Below are 17,898 nucleotides of genomic sequence, written 5' to 3'. Positions count from 1 at the left end.
TCTGTCGCCGTTGTGACTGAGTAACCCGTCAGCCAAGATCTGAAAAGGCCCTGTCTGTAGTGGAGGGCTGATGTGTGGTTGTTCACCCCTCTGCATGTTAGCAGGCCCACCTGTGTGCATTGGAAGGCCCCTCAGTAGCCAGTGAAGGGGTGTTTGTGCTTAGGGGGTGCTCCGGTGTGTGCACTGGAAGGCCCCTCAGTAGCCAGTGAAGGGTGTTTGCGCTTAGGGAGAGGGAGGGCTCCAGTGTGTGCACTGAAAGACCCTCAGTGGCCAGTGAAGGGTGTTTGTGCTTAGGGTGTGCTCCGGTGTGTGCACTGGAAGGCTACTCAGTGGCTAGTGAAGGGTGTTGGTGCTTAGGGAGAGGGAGGGCTCCAGTGTGTGCACTGAAAGACCCTCAGTGGCCAGTGAAGGGTGTTTGTGCTTAGGGAGTGCTCCGGTGTGTGCACTGGAAGGTCCCTCGGTGGCCAGTGAAGGGGCATTTGTGCTTGTGGAGAGGGAGGGCTCCAGTGTGTGCACAGAAAGCCCCTCCGTGGCCAGTGAAGGGGGCGTGTGCTTAGGGAGAGGGTTCCAGTGAGTGCAGAGGAAGCCCCTCAGTGGCCAGTGAAGGGGGCTTGTGCTTAGGGAGAGGGCTCCAGTGAGTGCAGAGGAAGGCTGACGATGGGTGTTTGCGCTTAGGGAAAGGGCTTGTGTGTACAGTTGCAGAGCTTGCATGTGTGCCATGGCAGAGCCTCTGCTTGTGTCTGGGCTTGGCTGGCCTCTTGCTTGGTTACAGACCTCCTGTGATGTGTGCAGCAGCAGGACCCCACATGTGCAGTGGCAAGAACGTGTAGGTGCTGTGGCAGGTGTCCTGTGATAGGGTATTTCTGTGTGTAGTAGCAAGAGCCACTGTGGGGTGGTAGGTTTGCAGTGGCTGCACGTGTGCAGTGAAGGGCTCCTCTTTGTACAATACCAGGGCCTTCTTGCATTCTGTGACTGGACCCAATGTGTGTATTTCCAGGGCCCTGGTGTATGCGGCTCCAGCGCCCCTGTATATATTAAGCAGCATGTGCAGCGCCTGGCCTCTCACTGTGCAGCGCATGGCCTCTCACTGTGCAGTGCCTGGCCTCTCAGTGTGCAGCGCCTGGCCTCTCAGTGTGCAGCGCCTGGCCTCTCAGTGTGCAGCGCCTGGCCTCTCAGTGTGCAGCGCCTGGCCTCTCAGTGTGCAGCGCCTGGCCTCTCAGTGTGCAGCGCCTGGCCTCTCACTGTGCAGCGCCTGGCCTCTCACTGTGCAGCGCCTGGCCTCTCGGTGTGCAGCGCCTGGCCTCTCGGTGTGCAGCGCCTGGCCTCTCGGTGTGCAGCGCCTGGCCTCTCGGTGTGCAGCGCCTGGCCTTTCGGTGTGCAGCGCCTGGCATTTCGGTGTGCAGCGCCTGGCCTCTGTGTGCTGCGCCTGGCCTCTGTGTGCAGTGCCTGGCCTCTCACTGTGCAGTGTCAGGGCCGTGTTTGTGTAGTGGAAGGACCTCTGTATGCACACTCGCCGGGCTCTTTTTTTGTACAGTCTGAGCCTCGCTGTGGGCTGTGGCAGATCCCTCTGTGTGTGACGTGATGGCCCTTCTGTGATTGCTTACAACACTTCCTTTCTCTACAGTTCTCATCTGGGATGATGCCCGTGAGGGGAAAGAGGGGAAGGATAAACTGGTGTTGGAATTCACCTTCACCAAACCAGTGCTGGCCGTCCGGGTGAGACACGACAAGTGAGTATAACGATGGCAACACATTGGGGAGGAGGGTGCAGAGACACCAGGATTCAACTTGTTTGTGCTTGTGCTTAGATTCTGGATCTATATCACAAACGCACACAGCAGTTTAGCCCCTTCTACTATCGTGGTCACAAGCAGGCACCGCACAGGAGATTATCCCCTTGTACAAATGTGGTGGTGACACACATCATCACTGGACTTTATGCAAACCCTCCACCCCTCCACAATACACATCAGTGCGCATGCAAAGCCGCACCGCCCTTCTACCAATGTACCCATCTATATCTGATGCCCCCATCTCCTGCCTAAAGTCTTCTGTGTAGGGAGGATGCTGTCAACATTCTCCCCCACACTCATACAACCCTCAAATATAAAGAGAAACCACACAACCAAAAAGTATTAGAATACAGATGGACATGTACCTCGGGCAGAGACACGTGTGTGCACAACATGTTTTAGGCAGCTCATTGTTGTGTCTGTCATATCTGGCCCTGATTGTAGTCACTGTCTAGAGGCTGATACGAGAGACTGAATCACTTCACAGGATCTTAATTGAGACCCAAACAAAACGTTATGGTCTTATCTGTCTTGGGAACCAGCACAATAGACTTGCTCATCTGCTGCACTTTGTGATGACTGCAATCTCGTGAACCTCCCTCCATTCAGCCTTTGAGGCTGCTGGGAGTGCCAGGTAACGTTGTGGTAAAGAGTAGTATTTTGCTAGGCTAGAGGCGTGGGAGCCACTGAAAAGCTCAGACCAGAAGCTTGACTCTGCTCTGAGTCCTCTTGTAATCTCAAACTAAAAACGAGCTGAACCTTTGTGGTTCCTGATCCCCATCTGTTCCCTCAATCACCTTTTTGGCTAGGACGTCTTCTTTTAACTTGATTTAACCTATAATACTTGCATGTATTTAACACAGCACATGGCTGTAGTTCCTCAAAGACGTAGCGGCACATCATTACCTTTTGTTTAAAAATTGGATCAAGATGGAGACATCCATCTAGCGGCTGAATTGAACAACCATGAAACCTGGGGCCAGCCTCTGCTTCCCTGCCCGAGCACAGTCTGTGATCCTAGGCAATGACCTTAGGTTCCAACGCCTCCTAACATTTGAAGCGGTCCTAACATTTGAAAGCACCTTGAAATATATCAGTTCAGACTATAGGCGGTATCAGAAACACTCTTGTATATGTTTAAATCGACTTTAATGGTGCTCCATCCATAATAACAGCGTAGGCCGCATACATTGTATAGACGACCTTGTGTCTCTCTAATGACATTGACATCAGTGCGATGGAAAGAGGAAGTGACTTTCTCTAAGTTTATGTTTAGAAACTATCACTTCTAATACATGCCACTCAGTACAGTGATGCAGACCAAGTCTGTAAAGTGAAACCCTTCAGTGTGAAACAATGCACCTTTTGAGCTTTGAAAGGACTTGATCTTATTTTCACATGCAGTTTATTTCTCACTTTACAGGCCAAAGATGATGTTGATCAGTTCAAGTTAGGACTCTTAGAATCAGGACAGATCCTGCTCTGGCTTGTCTCTGGCTCAGCTCTGCCTGTGAAGTTTCTGGCTTGCCCACCTTCATGCGAGGTTGGCTACATAAGGTTTTTTTGAACGCGTGTGGAAAGTTCTCAAATTCGGTACTTCTCACACTTATTCCTACGTCTATCCAAAATCAGTTGTATGAAATTCTGGTTTACGCACCTTAAACAGGTGAAAACGAGCACAATTCTTTGGGTTGTGTTTTGTCCATTCTGAGGTCTCAAACTCTGAAGGATGCACAGATTGTCAAACATGTAAATACTGAATGCACCGCTAATGGTGTTTATAGGGTGTGCAGCGTATGAGCAGACTCAAAGCCAATCAGGACTGTGGGCATCTGTGCACAGTGCTTCTCAGGGAAACCAGAGCCCTTCTTGCAGTTGGCCGAGAAGTGAAAGATGGGATCCCATTTCCTCTCTCTGCTCCTCCTGTGGATATGAATCCTGCTTTCAATTGCAGCTACATAGTTTGTTCCATTGATTGTCCCAACCACCTTGTGACTTCCCATCACTGCAGCATCTTTCAGATTCTACATCCAGGGTCATAGCTACAGAGCAGTATTTGGGGTGTTGCACCCCCCTAATAAATGTATTTTCTGATAAATAGTTGGGTACAGATGCTTTTAGTCAAGTATGTGGTGGTGTCTGGTGGATTTCACCGGAACTTTTTAGATACACACATATAACGCTGTTTTGAAAGTTCTCTGAAATGTTGGTTATTTTACAAAATATTGTCTTTTCTCCCACTTAATACTGCTATCAAACCAGATTTGTTTCCCTTTCTACTGCCGGTTAGGCCCCTCTCATTCACCAAGCTTGTATAATTTGTTTTAACATTATTTGTCAGCGTGACTATTGAAAATTCTGAAGATCTCCCCCTTCCAATCTTACTGACCAAGCTACTCCTCTGTTTGCGTCACTACGATCAGTTGTAGGACCCCCCAGCAATATCTCATAGTATCTGGCCTGGTCTTCGATGTGCCTCTGCTAAGCATCGCTTTGACTCTCTTCTCACAGTGTCTATGTTGGCTTATTGATCCATGTTTTTATTTTCCTCAGGATAATAATTGTTCTACGAAACCGGATCTATGTCTATTCCTATCCAGACAATCCGATCAAGCTTTTTGAGTTTGATACACGGGATAATCCGAAAGGTAAGTACACTTATCTCAGCCGTCTAGCAGCAGATGCTGCTTTCGGGGTCTCAGTCTGACCCATGAGGTCTTGTCACTTTGTCTTTGGGGCCTCCTGATGTGCTTGTTGTTAAGTCTGAGGGGTTTTGTTGGTATGTCTTTGGGTTCCTGATCTGTCTCTGATCTGATCTGATTTTCTCTGTCTCTTCAGTCGCTTCAGGCTTGTCTCTGTGTTCCCATTGTTCTGATGCTGGTGTTTGGGTTATTTTCTGTTCTGATTGGCCTGGCATCCATTTAATTTCTCTTTTTGGTTGTAGGGGGCCGTTCACCTATTTGTCTATGAGCATCTTATTAGTTTTCCCTAATGGTCACACCAGTCGGTCTCTGTGGTGGTGTTTATCTGTTCTGGGTTATTCACCCCTGACTCTGTTACTTACCGAGCCTGTTCCTGTTCTCTGTGTGGTCTGCTCACCCCAGGTACTCTTTTTATCCCATCAGCCAAGCTCTGCAGTCCACCAGTCACATACAGTGGACTCGTGTCTGATCAGTGCAAACCTTCAACCCCCTCATTGAGAGAGAAATTGCATCCTCTAAACAATTGTCTGCTCAGTGTCAGCTAGTCTGCAGACTGGGGGCTTAGTGGGATATATTAAGGCCAAGCTCCCATCAGCGGGGTCACAGGTGCTCACCTCCCATCAGCAGATCCACCTGTGCTCAGCTGCGTATCCTTCTCCCTCCTGCCCGATATAAGAAAGGCCGCACCTGCTTCCCCCTCTGCCCCTATATAAGCTGGGCTGCGCACACTCCCCTCCTCCCCCTTGCCTATATAAGCTGGGCCGTACGTTCTTCCTGCTCCACCCCTATATAAGCTGAGCTGCACCCGCCACCACCTCGACCCCTATATAAGCTGGACTTCACCCTCTTCCCTCTCTGCCCCTATATAAGCAGGGCTTCCCACACTCTCACCCCCTCCCTTATAGAAGACGGGCCATGGGTGCTTACCCCTCTGCCCCTATATAAGCCAGGCCAAGCGCTGTTCCCCCTCGGCCCCTATATAAGCCGGGCTGTGCACCCCCCCACCCCCTTGCCTATATAAGCATGGCCGTACGTTCTTCCCCCTCCACCCCTTTATAAGCTGAGCCGCACCCGCCACCCCTATATAAGCTGGACTTCACCCTCTCTGCCCCTATATAAGATTGGCTGCGCACACTCTCACCTCCTCCCCTCTATCAGCCAGGCCTAACGCAGTTTCCCCTCTGTATCCATATAAGCCGAACCACTAGTACTCACCTGCTCCACAACACCAAGCTCCTGTATGCTTCAAGGTACAGAAATAGAGCGTTTTCTCATGAAAAGGAGGCTGACTGGACATAGAAAGACGGCTGGGTACACACTACCAGAGTTAAGGTTGTTTAGAAAACCCCAAATCGATGCAAAGAGGCTTTTGTAGATCCATGGTCTGCACACTCTCAGACTTGCTTTGCTAGCCATTACACATGCCACACGCATTAAGAGCACCCCATCCAGTCTGTGCCATGATCCCTGGACCAGAAAACCATCAATCGTTCTCAGCACACTCTCAGATATATGTGTGCACCCCCTGCTCATGTATGATTCACAGATAAGAAGCAGAGAATACTCTTATATTGGGGTTTGGCGAAGGACGGAAGATGCTTCCGGATGGGAGGAAACTGGAGACACACTAAAGGTCTTGGAAGAGAGACCGAGAGATGGAAGATTCTTTGAACTGTGCAGGGAGTGTCTGTGGGGAGTTCACTAGGATAAAAAAAAACTTGGCATCTTCTGCTTGGTTGCTATGACCCTTGTCACAGGCAGCAGGCATTAACAGGCACTGAAATGATCTAAAGAGCACTGCAATGATTGAGCCGCAGTTCAAAGCCACAGAAGCTGAGACCTGAGCCCACATTGTCTTCCTTGCCCGCTAATCATAATTGGGAAGTGAACGGAGTCAGTACTGCAGTGACGCAACTTGGGACATGGTCGGTTATTAAAGGGCCCAGAGCTCCAGTAAAATGTGTAATACTTCTACATCGCATCTCGTTCATATTCTCAACTAGTGACTGCCAGACATCTCTGGGAGGCCTGCAAATACTTCTGTCACTCTTAAAAAGGAGCTTTGATTAACTTGGTGCCCCATATGCAATTCTTGGGTATATCCTATATCCCTGTGTTTATGTGCATTCTCTCCATTTTCCTTTTCTGTCATGTGTGGATGAGAATCTGCTTTTTTAAAGTTCACTCACTCCTTATATGTGCCTCCAATTTTTCCAATCCTATTCCTGTTCTTTTTCTTCCCCCATCCTCTTCCTTTAATATTGGGAAAAGGAGTCAAGAGATGAATTCATGCCATCTCCCCTTGTGAGCTGTGCTACCCTCGTACCTTCCATGCAAAGGTCACCCTCCGAAAACCCATGACCACTTGTTTCCAATTCACCCCGCTGTCAAAGTTCAGGGACAGAGCACCCATCTACCTTGAGCTCAGGGCCCCTTGGCGATCAGGCCATCTCCAGCTAATCGATTGCACAGTTGAGCGTCATATCACATCTAGGCATGGAGGTCTAATCTGCAGGATTGGACACTCTCTTGCAGACCCCGTATGTCTGACTTGTTGCACTAAGAGGTTGAGCAAAGCATTAGCTGGGCGTGATTTAAGGGGGGGGGGGTCAGTGTTCGGTTCACTGTGATTTTCACAGGAAAGTAGAACCTGTGGTCAGCCTCTGTTTGACTGTGCTAAAACTCCTCCTCCTCTGTGGTTGATCTGGACTTCTGCCCACTGCAGCGATCTGTTGCGACGGGGCCATCAGGAAACAAGCAGCATATCTAATAGCAAGACAGAGTAATGGAGGTCTAATTCACCCAGTATTTGGTCCCATGTGAAACAGTGGATGCAGGATGAACCACACTCACCAGAGGGCAGGCTTCTGATGAGTCCACTACCAGCAGAAGTCTTGTTAAACGTTTGCTTTGTCCTTGGACATGCTCCAGACCCAGGAGTATGTGGCACAGCAGAATTCCCTGCCAATCCATATCTTTGAGGGGCAGGGTTTGCTCTGGAGTTTGCTGTACAGTCTCAGGATCCCTGTGGATTTCAGCAGCTACCAGAGATCCCACTCTTCTACAGTCCCTCTCTAGAAGATTCCCCCAGGCTGTCCTTAAATTGGTTCCCAAGGCAGACAGATCAGGCACATCCAACAAACTGGATAAAGAAAAAATAGAGCTTGAGCAGCATTAGCCATCCCAGATCTAAGCATTGATCTTCTCTCCAGGTTGTATTTCATTCTTTGCTTGTGGATACTCTGAGGGCAAATTTTATGTATGGGAAACTGCTCCAGTCCTTTCTGTTTGTCCACTGTGCAATTCCTGGTGTCACTGGTACCTCTCCAGCCCTGGAGAGCCAGCCCCAGACACAACCCTCTGCTACTTCTAGCACTGTCCGTTTTACTGCCACTTCACACCCTCTTCCAGATGTTCAGCTGTGCAAAGGCGGTAGGGTGAGGTCCTTCTGTGTCGATATGTCACCATCTTCCTTGAGGCATTCAATCAAACCGTGCTACTTGATGCTTAACAAGGTCTTGTCGGTTCTGTCCATTAAGACTTCGGCTCCTTCTGTGAAACAGTGCCAGCCCCTGTGCTGAGGTGGTGTCTTCAACTCCTGCACTGAAGCGAACTCTAGTTCTTGAGCCCCAGGTCCTTTAATGTGAGACTCACGAGATATGAAAGAAATCAATCACTGAGCCAGCTATCTCGGAGTCCTTGGGCAAGAAATATGTAGCTCCCAAGACAAGCAACTGTTTGCTTCCAGAAGCCCCCAGTTCATGATAGTGACGATTGCTGCTCCCCTTTGCCCTTTTTAGAGTAACACTACCATACCAAAGACCAGTAAATGTCTCCTTGATTAATTTGTTCCACAGAAATGCTAAGCGTCTTAAACACAGTAATGACAATAGTATAAGTTGGGCAGAAAATGCAGAGGGATCATTCTAAGCAGGATCTATCTGTACAGAAGGTTAAACATAAACATAGGCTCTTGTTAAGGAAGTCAGCGGACAAAGAGGGAGTAAAGCTACCATCTTCCGTCTATGAGACCGCTCTCTCTTGCGTCATCATAACACCTTCCACACAAATAAGAGCATTGCAGCTCTACCCACACACTGTTGTCAGCTTGGCATGTCTTAGATCATTGTGCTAGTCAGGGCGCGGCTTCACAGGGAATCAGTTGCTTCAGGGCCTCTGTCCATCTTCCCTCTGTCTTACTACTCTATTTCTTTCACAGTCTCGCTTGTCTATAGTGTGTGTGCACATCTCTCTTTCTACATGTTGTCCGTGCAGCTGTAAGCTGCAAGTGGGATCTGACCCAGTGCCTTTCTCTTATCTTGTTCTCAGGACTCTGTGACCTTTGCCCCAGCATGGAGAAGCAGCTACTCGTGTTTCCTGGTCACAAATGTGGCAGTCTGCAGCTGGTGGTGAGTGTTGCAGTCGGAAATCATTATTCAATAAGAAGGGAATCTGCCATGATGGTATCTTTGTCTGTCTTACTCCCCTCTTTTTCATTATACTCCAGCCAGTATTGTATTGCTTCTAAAAAATATGTTTTCTCATTTCAGCATGACCCGACTAGGAGTCCCTCTTTTCTCTTTATTATACAGCTTGTTTAGGGTAGTTCTGGCTTCTTCTTTCCTGCTTGGTTACTTTAGAATCGGATGTCCTATTCCTTTGCTGTGTATACCACACAGGGTGGCTTGTTCATAAGCCAGTGAATAAGCATACCTGGAGACTCTGATACCGCTGACAGATGGGTTTGGGGGAAGGTGGCGTGAAGCAACATCCAAAACTGGTCCAGCCATCATCTATTGAGCAGTCCCGACGAAAGGCCCAGAGTCATTCCAGTGTCCTTCCTTCTTCACACAATGAAAAATCCAGGAGCTTCTCTCGCTGTCATCTTTTTATTCATTGTTTGAAGTGTTGATGCTTGGGCCTGTGAGATGGAGAACCTCCAACAATCCCCAGCTTGTCTCTTTTTATATTCCTTTTTCCACTGTAACAAGATGACCTCTGTATCCTACTGTCTGCAGTTAGCTAAACGATTCAGTTTTATGTGCCCTCATAAAACAAATCTGTGGGTTTCAGCATATAATCTACTTTTCTTATCCCACAATAACAGTTTTTTGGTAGTGATGTAGAGGTAACTGTTACAATGTCTGCCAGAACCATCAGAAGCAATGAGACAATTCCTTTTTTTTTTTTTTTTTGAAAATGTTTTTATTGCAGAATTAGTGACAAAATATCGGGATAAATTGACCATCATATCCACCTCATTATGAGGCACTATGCATACTCAAATTTGTACACAGCCCTTCAGCCCACATCCCGGAGGCCGGGCGGCGCAACAACAAGTTTCAGCATTAGGTCGCCATGCGTGCTACAGAGGGGTCTCTGGTCAACATCACAATTAAGTATCTGCTTTTATCCCCATCAACTCCCCCCCCCCCCTTCCCCCCTCCCCCCCCCCCCCCCCCCCCCCTCCCCAGTCCCCACCTGGTGGGATCGTTCCCTCCGTTCGGGCAACGCTAGGACCTACGGGATCCATGGAGCAGGTCTCTGCTAGTGCACTCCTATGTCGACCATTTGCTAGCACCTACCAACCTATGCCCCCCAGGAGCCCATGCGTAGTACCCTGCGCCCCCTTCCTGTGGTCACCAGCTATGAGTCCTGTCGCCGGCATCCCTCCTATTCCTACCAGGGTGACCTAATAACTCCCTTTCTCCCCTCCCTCCCCCCAACTGCTGCTGATGTGGGCGTGACTGTGGGTTCCGGACAGAATGGCTCGCTATCAATAGAAATTATGCCTTTAATACCCCTGGCCTCATAGAACCTCATTCTCTGGAAGTCCCTCTTCCTCATCTCCTATCAAATAGTCACACAAAGCCTGCACAATCATCTCCCAAGCCCTAGCCATCTCCAGGCTCTTCTCATTACCCGTTCTGGTGGCCTGCCGCATTCTTATCACACTCTCACACCTAGACCATTTCAACAACTCATTCGTCCATCTTCTGACAGAGGGGCCCTCCTTGGATTTCCAGCGCCACGTAATCTCTCTCTGGGCCAGCATGAGCCCCAGATCGATAAATTTGCTCGTGATTTTCGTTTTCGCTGTGTGGGGGAACCAAAGTAGCAGGCATGCCGCCGTATCAAACTCCACCTCTCTGTCCGTAATCGCGTTCAGAAGCTCGCCCACCTCTGGCCAGTATGTACCTAACCTTGGGCAACCCCACAACATATGATCTAGCTCAGCCTCGAATGCCGAGCACCTCGGGCATACCGCATCCTGTACCTGAAAGTGCCGTCGGAGTTTCCCTGGGGTCAGATAAGCTCTGTGCAGTATGAAAAAATGCACCTGCTGGAATCGGGCGTTCCTACTACCCTTCCACGTCCGTTTCAAAATGTGGCCCGAAACCGTATCTGGAATAGGCTTGCCTATACTTTCCTCCCATTTGCCCTTCAGCGCAGTGAGCGGTTCTAGCCCTTCATTCAACATCCTCAATTGGAGACAAGTGACCGCCTTGACCATGCCCGCAGCCATCACCACATATTGGCATGCCATAGTCGTGTCCGGCTCCGTCAATCCTACCTTCCAATATTTTTGCATTGCTGCAGAGACCGCCGCATGCAGGAGGTAACCCCCGTCTGGGAGACCAAATTGGTCTTGCAGCACCCCAAATGGAGCCAACAACCCTTCCACATACAGATCCCCTACCACTTGTAGACCCAGCTCCTCCCATTCCAACAACGGAGACCAGTCGCCTCCGTGCGGCAGCGCCGTCAGCATCCCGAGAGGGATCTCCAGGGCATAAGGTTGCGTGGCCCGTGCTCTCTTCAGACTCCTGTGCCAGCACAACCGGAGGGTTTTCTCTTCAAGTGTGAGCTCACTCAAGTCCAGTCTCTGTTGCATAACCATGTAGGACAGGACGTGCCTCTGGATACCCTTCCCACGTACCTGGTCTGGGCCTCTAAATTCTCTTGCGACGTTCTGTGTCAAAACCTGGAGCTGGGCCGCCAGGTAATACAATTCAAAATCAGGAACCGCCATCCCTCCCTCGAGTTTGGGTCTGGTCATATTGTGCAACGCCACCCTGCGTCTGCCATGTCCCCAAAGGAAACCAATAATCATTGATCTCAGGTCTTTGAAGATCCCCTGAGGGATCCAGATTGGCAAGGTTCGGAAGTAATATAGCAGTCGTGGTAGAGCTACCATTTTTAACAGTGCTACTCGACCCTGCACCGATAGAGGAAGGGAGGCCCAGAAGGACATGCACCCCCGCAGCCCCCTGATACAGCGACCTATATTACCTTCTAGTAGACTCGCAACGTCATGGTAAATTCGGACTCCTAGATATGTGAAGCACTTGTCTTCCCAGACCACATCTACTGCAAGAGGAGGATATTGCATGTCCGTCCGCAGTGGGAAAACACAAGTTTTAGCCCAATTCACCTTGAGTCCTGATAATCCGCCAAAGGATGATAGCATCTCCATGGCCCCCCTAAGAGCCGCCTCCGTGTCCTCCAAATACAGCAACAGATCATCTGCATACAGCGAGATATAGTGAGTATCCCCACTGCATCCAACTCCATTATACGATTCTCCCGTTCTGGCCCGCGCCGCCAGTGGTTCCATCGCGAGAGCGAACAGAAGGGGAGATAGCGAGCATCCCTGCCTCGTTCCTCTGCGTACCGGGTAGGCGGGTGCTATGACAGACCCCAATCGCACCCTGGCAGTGGCAGAGGAATAGAGAACCCTTGTCCATCGTCCAAAGCCTCCGCCGAGGCCGAACTTCTCTAGCACTTCATCTAGATAAAACCATTCAAGGCTGTCAAAAGCCTTCTCAATATCCACCGATAGTACTGCTGATGTTTGGTCTGAGCTTAAGGCGCCGTGTAGTATGCGGATCAGCCGGCGGTTGTTAATGGACGTGTTCCTGGTAGGAATGAACCCTGCTTGGTCCTCGTGTACCAGTGTGGTCATGTGTGGCAGTAGTCTAGTGGCCAGAATACGGCTCAAGATCTTGTAGTCCATCGTCAGCATAGAGAGAGGTCTATACGACGTCACATCCAATGCTTCCCTACCAGGCTTCAACAGCGGCACCACTAGCGCCTCCCTCATTGAGCTGGAGGGCGCCCCAGGGTCATGGCTTCTGAGTACACCGTTAATAGCTTGGGTGCCAAAACATCAATGTACTTCACATAGAATTCAATTGGCAGGCCATCCACCCCCGGTGTCTTGTTTCTAGCCATCTGCTTAATAGCCACCCGAATCTCCATTAACGTTATGGGGCCGCCCAAAGCCTTCGCCGTTTCCTCATCGAGCACCGGGAGCCGGACCGTGCGTAAATAGTCGCCTATTGCAGAGGGTTCCTCTTCCAACTGAGTCCCATAAAGGCTCGTATAATACGTCTGAAAGCGCGTCAATACCGCAGTTTGTGAGTAGACCACCTCCCCCGATTCAGTTCTGATTCTCATGACCGGACAACCCCTAGGCTCCGGGTTAGCAAGTTTCGCAAGCAGTGTGCCCACCTTGTCTCTTTCCGCATGCACCTTAGTGAGGTACAGCTTGTAAACATAGCATCGCAATCTCTCTGTTTCTTTCGCCACCAATTCTTTCGCCTCCAGTAGCTGACCCTGCAGGTCCGATCTTTCAGGCCTACGCCGCTCAAGCTCTCTCAGCACACTTTCCGCCTTCTCCAAATCAGCCAAGACAGTCGTTCTTGCATTCGAAAAGCTGCCCATACAGATACCTCTCACCACCACCTTCATCGCATCCCATTCAATCGATCTCGTGGCGGCCGAACCCTCGTTCTCATCAAAGTAATGCTCTATACCCTGTTGGACCCTGTCGCTAAACACCAAGTCCTCTAATGTATCAGGCCTAAGCTTCCATGTCGGGACCGCAGATCTCGTCCTTTGCCATTGCACTGCTATCAATAAGGGATTGTGGTCCGAGATGGTCCTGGCAAGGTATTCTGTGTCCGTTACCATGGCAGCTAAGGGGCCGCTACACAGGATGGAATCTATTCTGACATGTAGTGCATGTAGCGCTGAGAAGAAGGAGTGGTCCCTAACATTAGGATGCTGTTCCCTCCACACGTCCATCAGGCTCCACCTCTCTTGCCAATCCTTCCTGTGTGCTGCTAGTCTACGCACCGGGGAGTCGGCCAATGGCGGGTGCGATCTATCCAATGTCACGTCAATAATTGAATTAAAGTCCCCACCCAGTATAATAGGGCCCGCCAGGAAGTGGGCTAGCGAGCCCGTGAGATTATCAAAATATCGGGCCTGGTCAACATTGGGGGCGTAAACGCTACACAGGACCACCTCACGGCCATATAGCCTCCCCTCCACCGCCACAAACCGACCCCCAGGGTCCACCAATTGATTCGTGACTTGGAACGGGACCCCCGCTCTGACCCATATCAGCACCCCCTTGCAAACGCCGAGTAAGAGGTGCCAAACACTTGGCCACGCCATTTCTTCTGCAGTGCAGTACACTCTGGCTTGGTTAAATGAGTTTCCTGCAACAGTGCGATTTGGACGCCTCTTCTCACCAAATAGGCGTGCTCCTTGTATCTCTTTGACATAGTTCTGAGTCCACGGACATTCCATGTGAGGCATTTCAAATCCGGTAACGTCCCCATTGCAGCCATCACCCCCCCCACTTCAACAGTGTCAAACGACCCCCCACATCATTGCAGCAGTTCCCCCCTCCAAAACACCCCAACAAACTATCCTAACCCCACTCCCCAGGACAGGACCTAATAACACAACTTCAGCCCCCATCCAAACCTGTAACCTCACACACAGTCCTCTACTCTGTGGTCGTCACCACAGAGAGCCTTAAGGGCAGTAAGGGGGTGCCTCAGAGTCGACCCGGGGCAGGCCCAGCCCTCACCCCAAGCCCTTGATCCCATATGATAGTTACAACAGAGTACCTGCTAGTTTGCCAAGCATCAGGAATAGTCTGCTCCAACAGAGAGCCACCATCATGTCCCCTATTCCCAATACTATTCGTTAAACAGTCCATCCGCTGTCTGTGGTGTGACCGTCGGCCCCGCCGAGCTACCAGCTTCCGATAGTTCCTCTCCAGATTTTCTCTCCCCGTCCTCCGAGTCTGAATCCTCTGACAACTTCTCCTGCTGTGACCCCGTGATGATCGCCGTTGCAGCCAGCGCTCCCTTCCTGCCCGCCGCCATCAGGTCCGCTCTCATTGCCCTTTTAAGTTTGTTACGTTTGCGGATTCGCTGAGATTTTCGGATCTGGACTGGCCTTTGTTTCTCCTTTCCCCCTTTGTTCTGGCGGTCCGTACCCGCTCGGTATAACTCAAGCCACGACCATGCCTCATCAGGGGTCTGGAAAATTTGGGTTGTGCCATCTAGGACCACTCGTAGTCTAGCTGGAAAGAGTAGTGAGTATTGTATCCCCTCCTCTCTTAGTTCCTTTTTCACTGCCAGGAAAGATGCCCTGTTCCTCTGGACTTCTTGCGTGTAATCCGGGAAGACCGTGACCGAGCTATTGTCCACCTGGAAGGGTCCCGTGGAGCGCGCCCTTTGTATCAATAGGTCACGATCTTTGAAATGCAGGAGTCTGGCCACCATTGGTCTGGAAGGTCGACCCTGCATGGGTGGGCGGGCCGGGACCCTATGTGCCCTCTCTATCGAGAAGAATGGAGATAAGCCCTCCGGAGCAACGACCGTTTTGAACCAGTGTTCCATATAAGCCACTGCATCGTCTCCCTCGACTTTTTCCGGCAGGCCCACTACCCTTACGTTGTTCCTTCGGTTGCGGCTTTCGGAATCTTCTGCGCGTTTCTCCAACGTCGCCAGTCGGGTGAGTATATCGGACAGTTAATGCTCTGCGGTGACCACCGCCGGTTTCAACTCTTGGAGCAGCTGCTCGTTTTCCTTCACCTTATCGGAAAGTTTGGCATGGTCCGCCCTCAAGAGGCCCAGTCCTGTAGCCACCTGTGCTATATCCTGGTGCAGAGACTCCTTGGTCGCAGTGATCGCCTCCAGAATGTTATCTAGTCGTGCATTCAATCTGCGTTCTTGTGCCGATGTATCCGGGCCCTCTTGGGGTTCGCCATCCGTGTCCGGCCTAGTCGTCTGGCCATGCCCCTGCCCTGCGTTCGCTGCGCCACCGATAGCGGCCATCTTGGGCACCACGTGCGTTGTCCGATTAGTGCCTCCAGGTGGACGGCTCGGCTCCAGTCCTCAATCGCCAGACAGGGATACCTCTCGTGCCCCCACACCCCTCACTGCGGGTTACCCGGGCAGTGGCCCTCACCTCCTGGGTACAAGTCGTCTGCCTCGCAGGGGTTCCACTCCAGTGCACAAAATGGCCGACCTCCGTGTGGTCCCTCTGGGGGTTGCCCACCTAGCTCCACACGTTCCCGGGCCCCCCCCCGTAGTCCTGCGCCGGTCATTCCCGGGCCCAATCTCACCGTTTCCCTGTGCCAGACGCAGGGTTTTCACAGATCAGTTGTAGGCCCAGTGTCGGAGAGAGGAGCGTGGGGGGAAAACTGAGCGCGTGGTCCCTCTGCAGGCGGGAGGATCCCAGCCCGGACCGGACCCCCAATCTGTGCAGGGGCCCCTCAGCTGTCAAGCACGGCGGTCGCCGGTGCCACCCGGTCTTGTCCGCTCCCTCAGTCCGTCGCAATATCAGTCCTGCCCTGGCGGTAGCCGTCGATCTCTGTCTGCCCGATGGGCCGACAACTCTCAGCCGGATGCGTTCCACACCGCCGCAGCCATTCCCCTCTAGGCACGGGGCGTCCCCTGGGGCCTCCGCGCCGGTCAGCAGGGCAATCCCGGTTTCGGGCACCGGCTCCTCCAATCCGAAGAACCCCTCCACCAAGAACCTCCGCCTCCTCACCGCCTGCCGGTGTCACGGCACCGCCTTTGTCCGTTCCGCCACCGAAGATCCGCGTAGAGCTGCGGGGCAACACCGCTCCCAGAAAGCCGCCGAGGCCAGCGGTGGGGGGATGGGCATCCCGATCGTGAGAGTCCGGTGTGGCAGATAGCTCACCGTCCCTCGTCCGCTGCCGTCTATCTCCGTGTAGTCAGGCCCCCGCTCCACAGTGTCCGCTGTTTCGCAGCAGCAGATCGCCTTGACCTGCCGATCAGTCTCCGCCGGTCGGGGAAGTCGCCATTTTAAGTCCTCGCTTACGGCTCCTCGAGATCTCAGCGCCGGGTCCCAGCGTATCCGCGGACCACCAGCTGGCCCTCAAGAGTGTTCCTCGGCCAGTCCGATGTCGTAGGTGGAACTCCCGCTTTCTTGCCGGCTCAAAAGCGAGGGATTGCAGGATAAATGCGGGATCTGGCACGGAGCTGCAGGCTCCAAACCACGCCCCCCCAATGAGACAATTCCTTCCAGTTTCTACAGCTTGTCTTTTGGAAGGTGAAAGTATGCACTCTTTATGTGAGAAAGAACTGATGTCTGTATCAATCCTTGAGGCAGGTGACTGCACAGCTAGTAAGGGTTTCAAAGTGAAGAATCCCGGGGGTAGGTAGAAACAGATGGGAGGGCAAAAGCGAAATCTGTAAATCAATGTTCCTTAGAGTAGGACGTGGAAATCAAAGAAGCCCCAAAAATAATCATATTCGGAGGGCACATAATCACATGGTGGAGCTCTGAAATCGGTAAAAATTCATCTGCAAAACACACAATATCCTTGAGAATAGTGCTGCGTTGCAACACGCTTTTGTGACAGGACCGTGTGTTTGGGTGGAGAATACCCACCTGTGTGTTTACCTAAGAATCTGTTTGGTGCACATTGCTTGTCTTTGTTGTTGCTGGCCATCGCACCGGAGTGTCCGAGTTGGTTTTTGGGACTGGAAAGGGCCACCCTTGAGATGATTATGGATTATCTTGGTTATATTGATATATGAAATAATCAAGAAATATCAGGTATATGTGATCATTGGTTACTGGACATCGAACGATTGCTCTCATTTTTACAGTTATATTAAAAAAGAAAATACTATTGCCCTGAAGAAGTCCTAGTAGATCAGGACAAAACGTGTTGGCTGATGGCTTTTGATTGAAGATAAATGAAATTATTAATCATCTGTTGGGAAAATTGACATCTCTTGCACTAATTGGTTTGATTGGACCTATATGGACTATTAAGACTTCTTGCATATATGTCAAGAAAGGTGCTGCAGTTCTGATTTATTGTTGTTTCATCTCCAAAACACCCCAATATCTGAAAGCAAACGTCATACAAACAAACTGTTAACATGGATACAGTCTACCATGATTGGCAAGTACTTGGAGAATATTATGACCGGGCAAGGGGAATGTCGGCACGCTATGCATATAGAGTAGACGCTGAGAATGCTTCGACTGCCTGGTACATTTCATAGACTAGTTTCTTAAGACCTACCTGGCGGTGAATACATTCAGATGGCTGT

The 17,898-nt window shown here is 50.9% G+C and overlaps 1 protein-coding gene across 2 annotated transcripts in view; it reads left to right on the top strand.

The window, feature by feature from the left end:
• WDR45 (WD repeat domain 45) overlaps window positions 1–17,898 on the top strand; it is a 93,609-nt gene that overhangs the window by 16,908 nt on the left and 58,803 nt on the right. For both annotated transcript variants that reach the window (XM_086940125.1, XM_086940124.1), the window contains 3 exons: window positions 1,625–1,730; window positions 4,347–4,441; window positions 8,825–8,904. In XM_086940125.1, coding sequence (XP_086796251.1) covers window positions 1,625–1,730; window positions 4,347–4,441; window positions 8,825–8,904 — 281 coding nt within the window. The remainder of the gene's footprint in view (window positions 1–1,624; window positions 1,731–4,346; window positions 4,442–8,824; window positions 8,905–17,898) is intronic.

Source organism: Lissotriton vulgaris, chromosome 10 (genome assembly GCF_964263255.1).
Source record: "Lissotriton vulgaris chromosome 10, aLisVul1.2, whole genome shotgun sequence".
NCBI classification, from domain to species: domain Eukaryota; kingdom Metazoa; phylum Chordata; class Amphibia; order Caudata; family Salamandridae; genus Lissotriton; species Lissotriton vulgaris.
The sequence above is the reverse complement of the archived record's forward strand: the minus strand, read 5'-3'. Positions and strand labels throughout refer to the sequence as shown.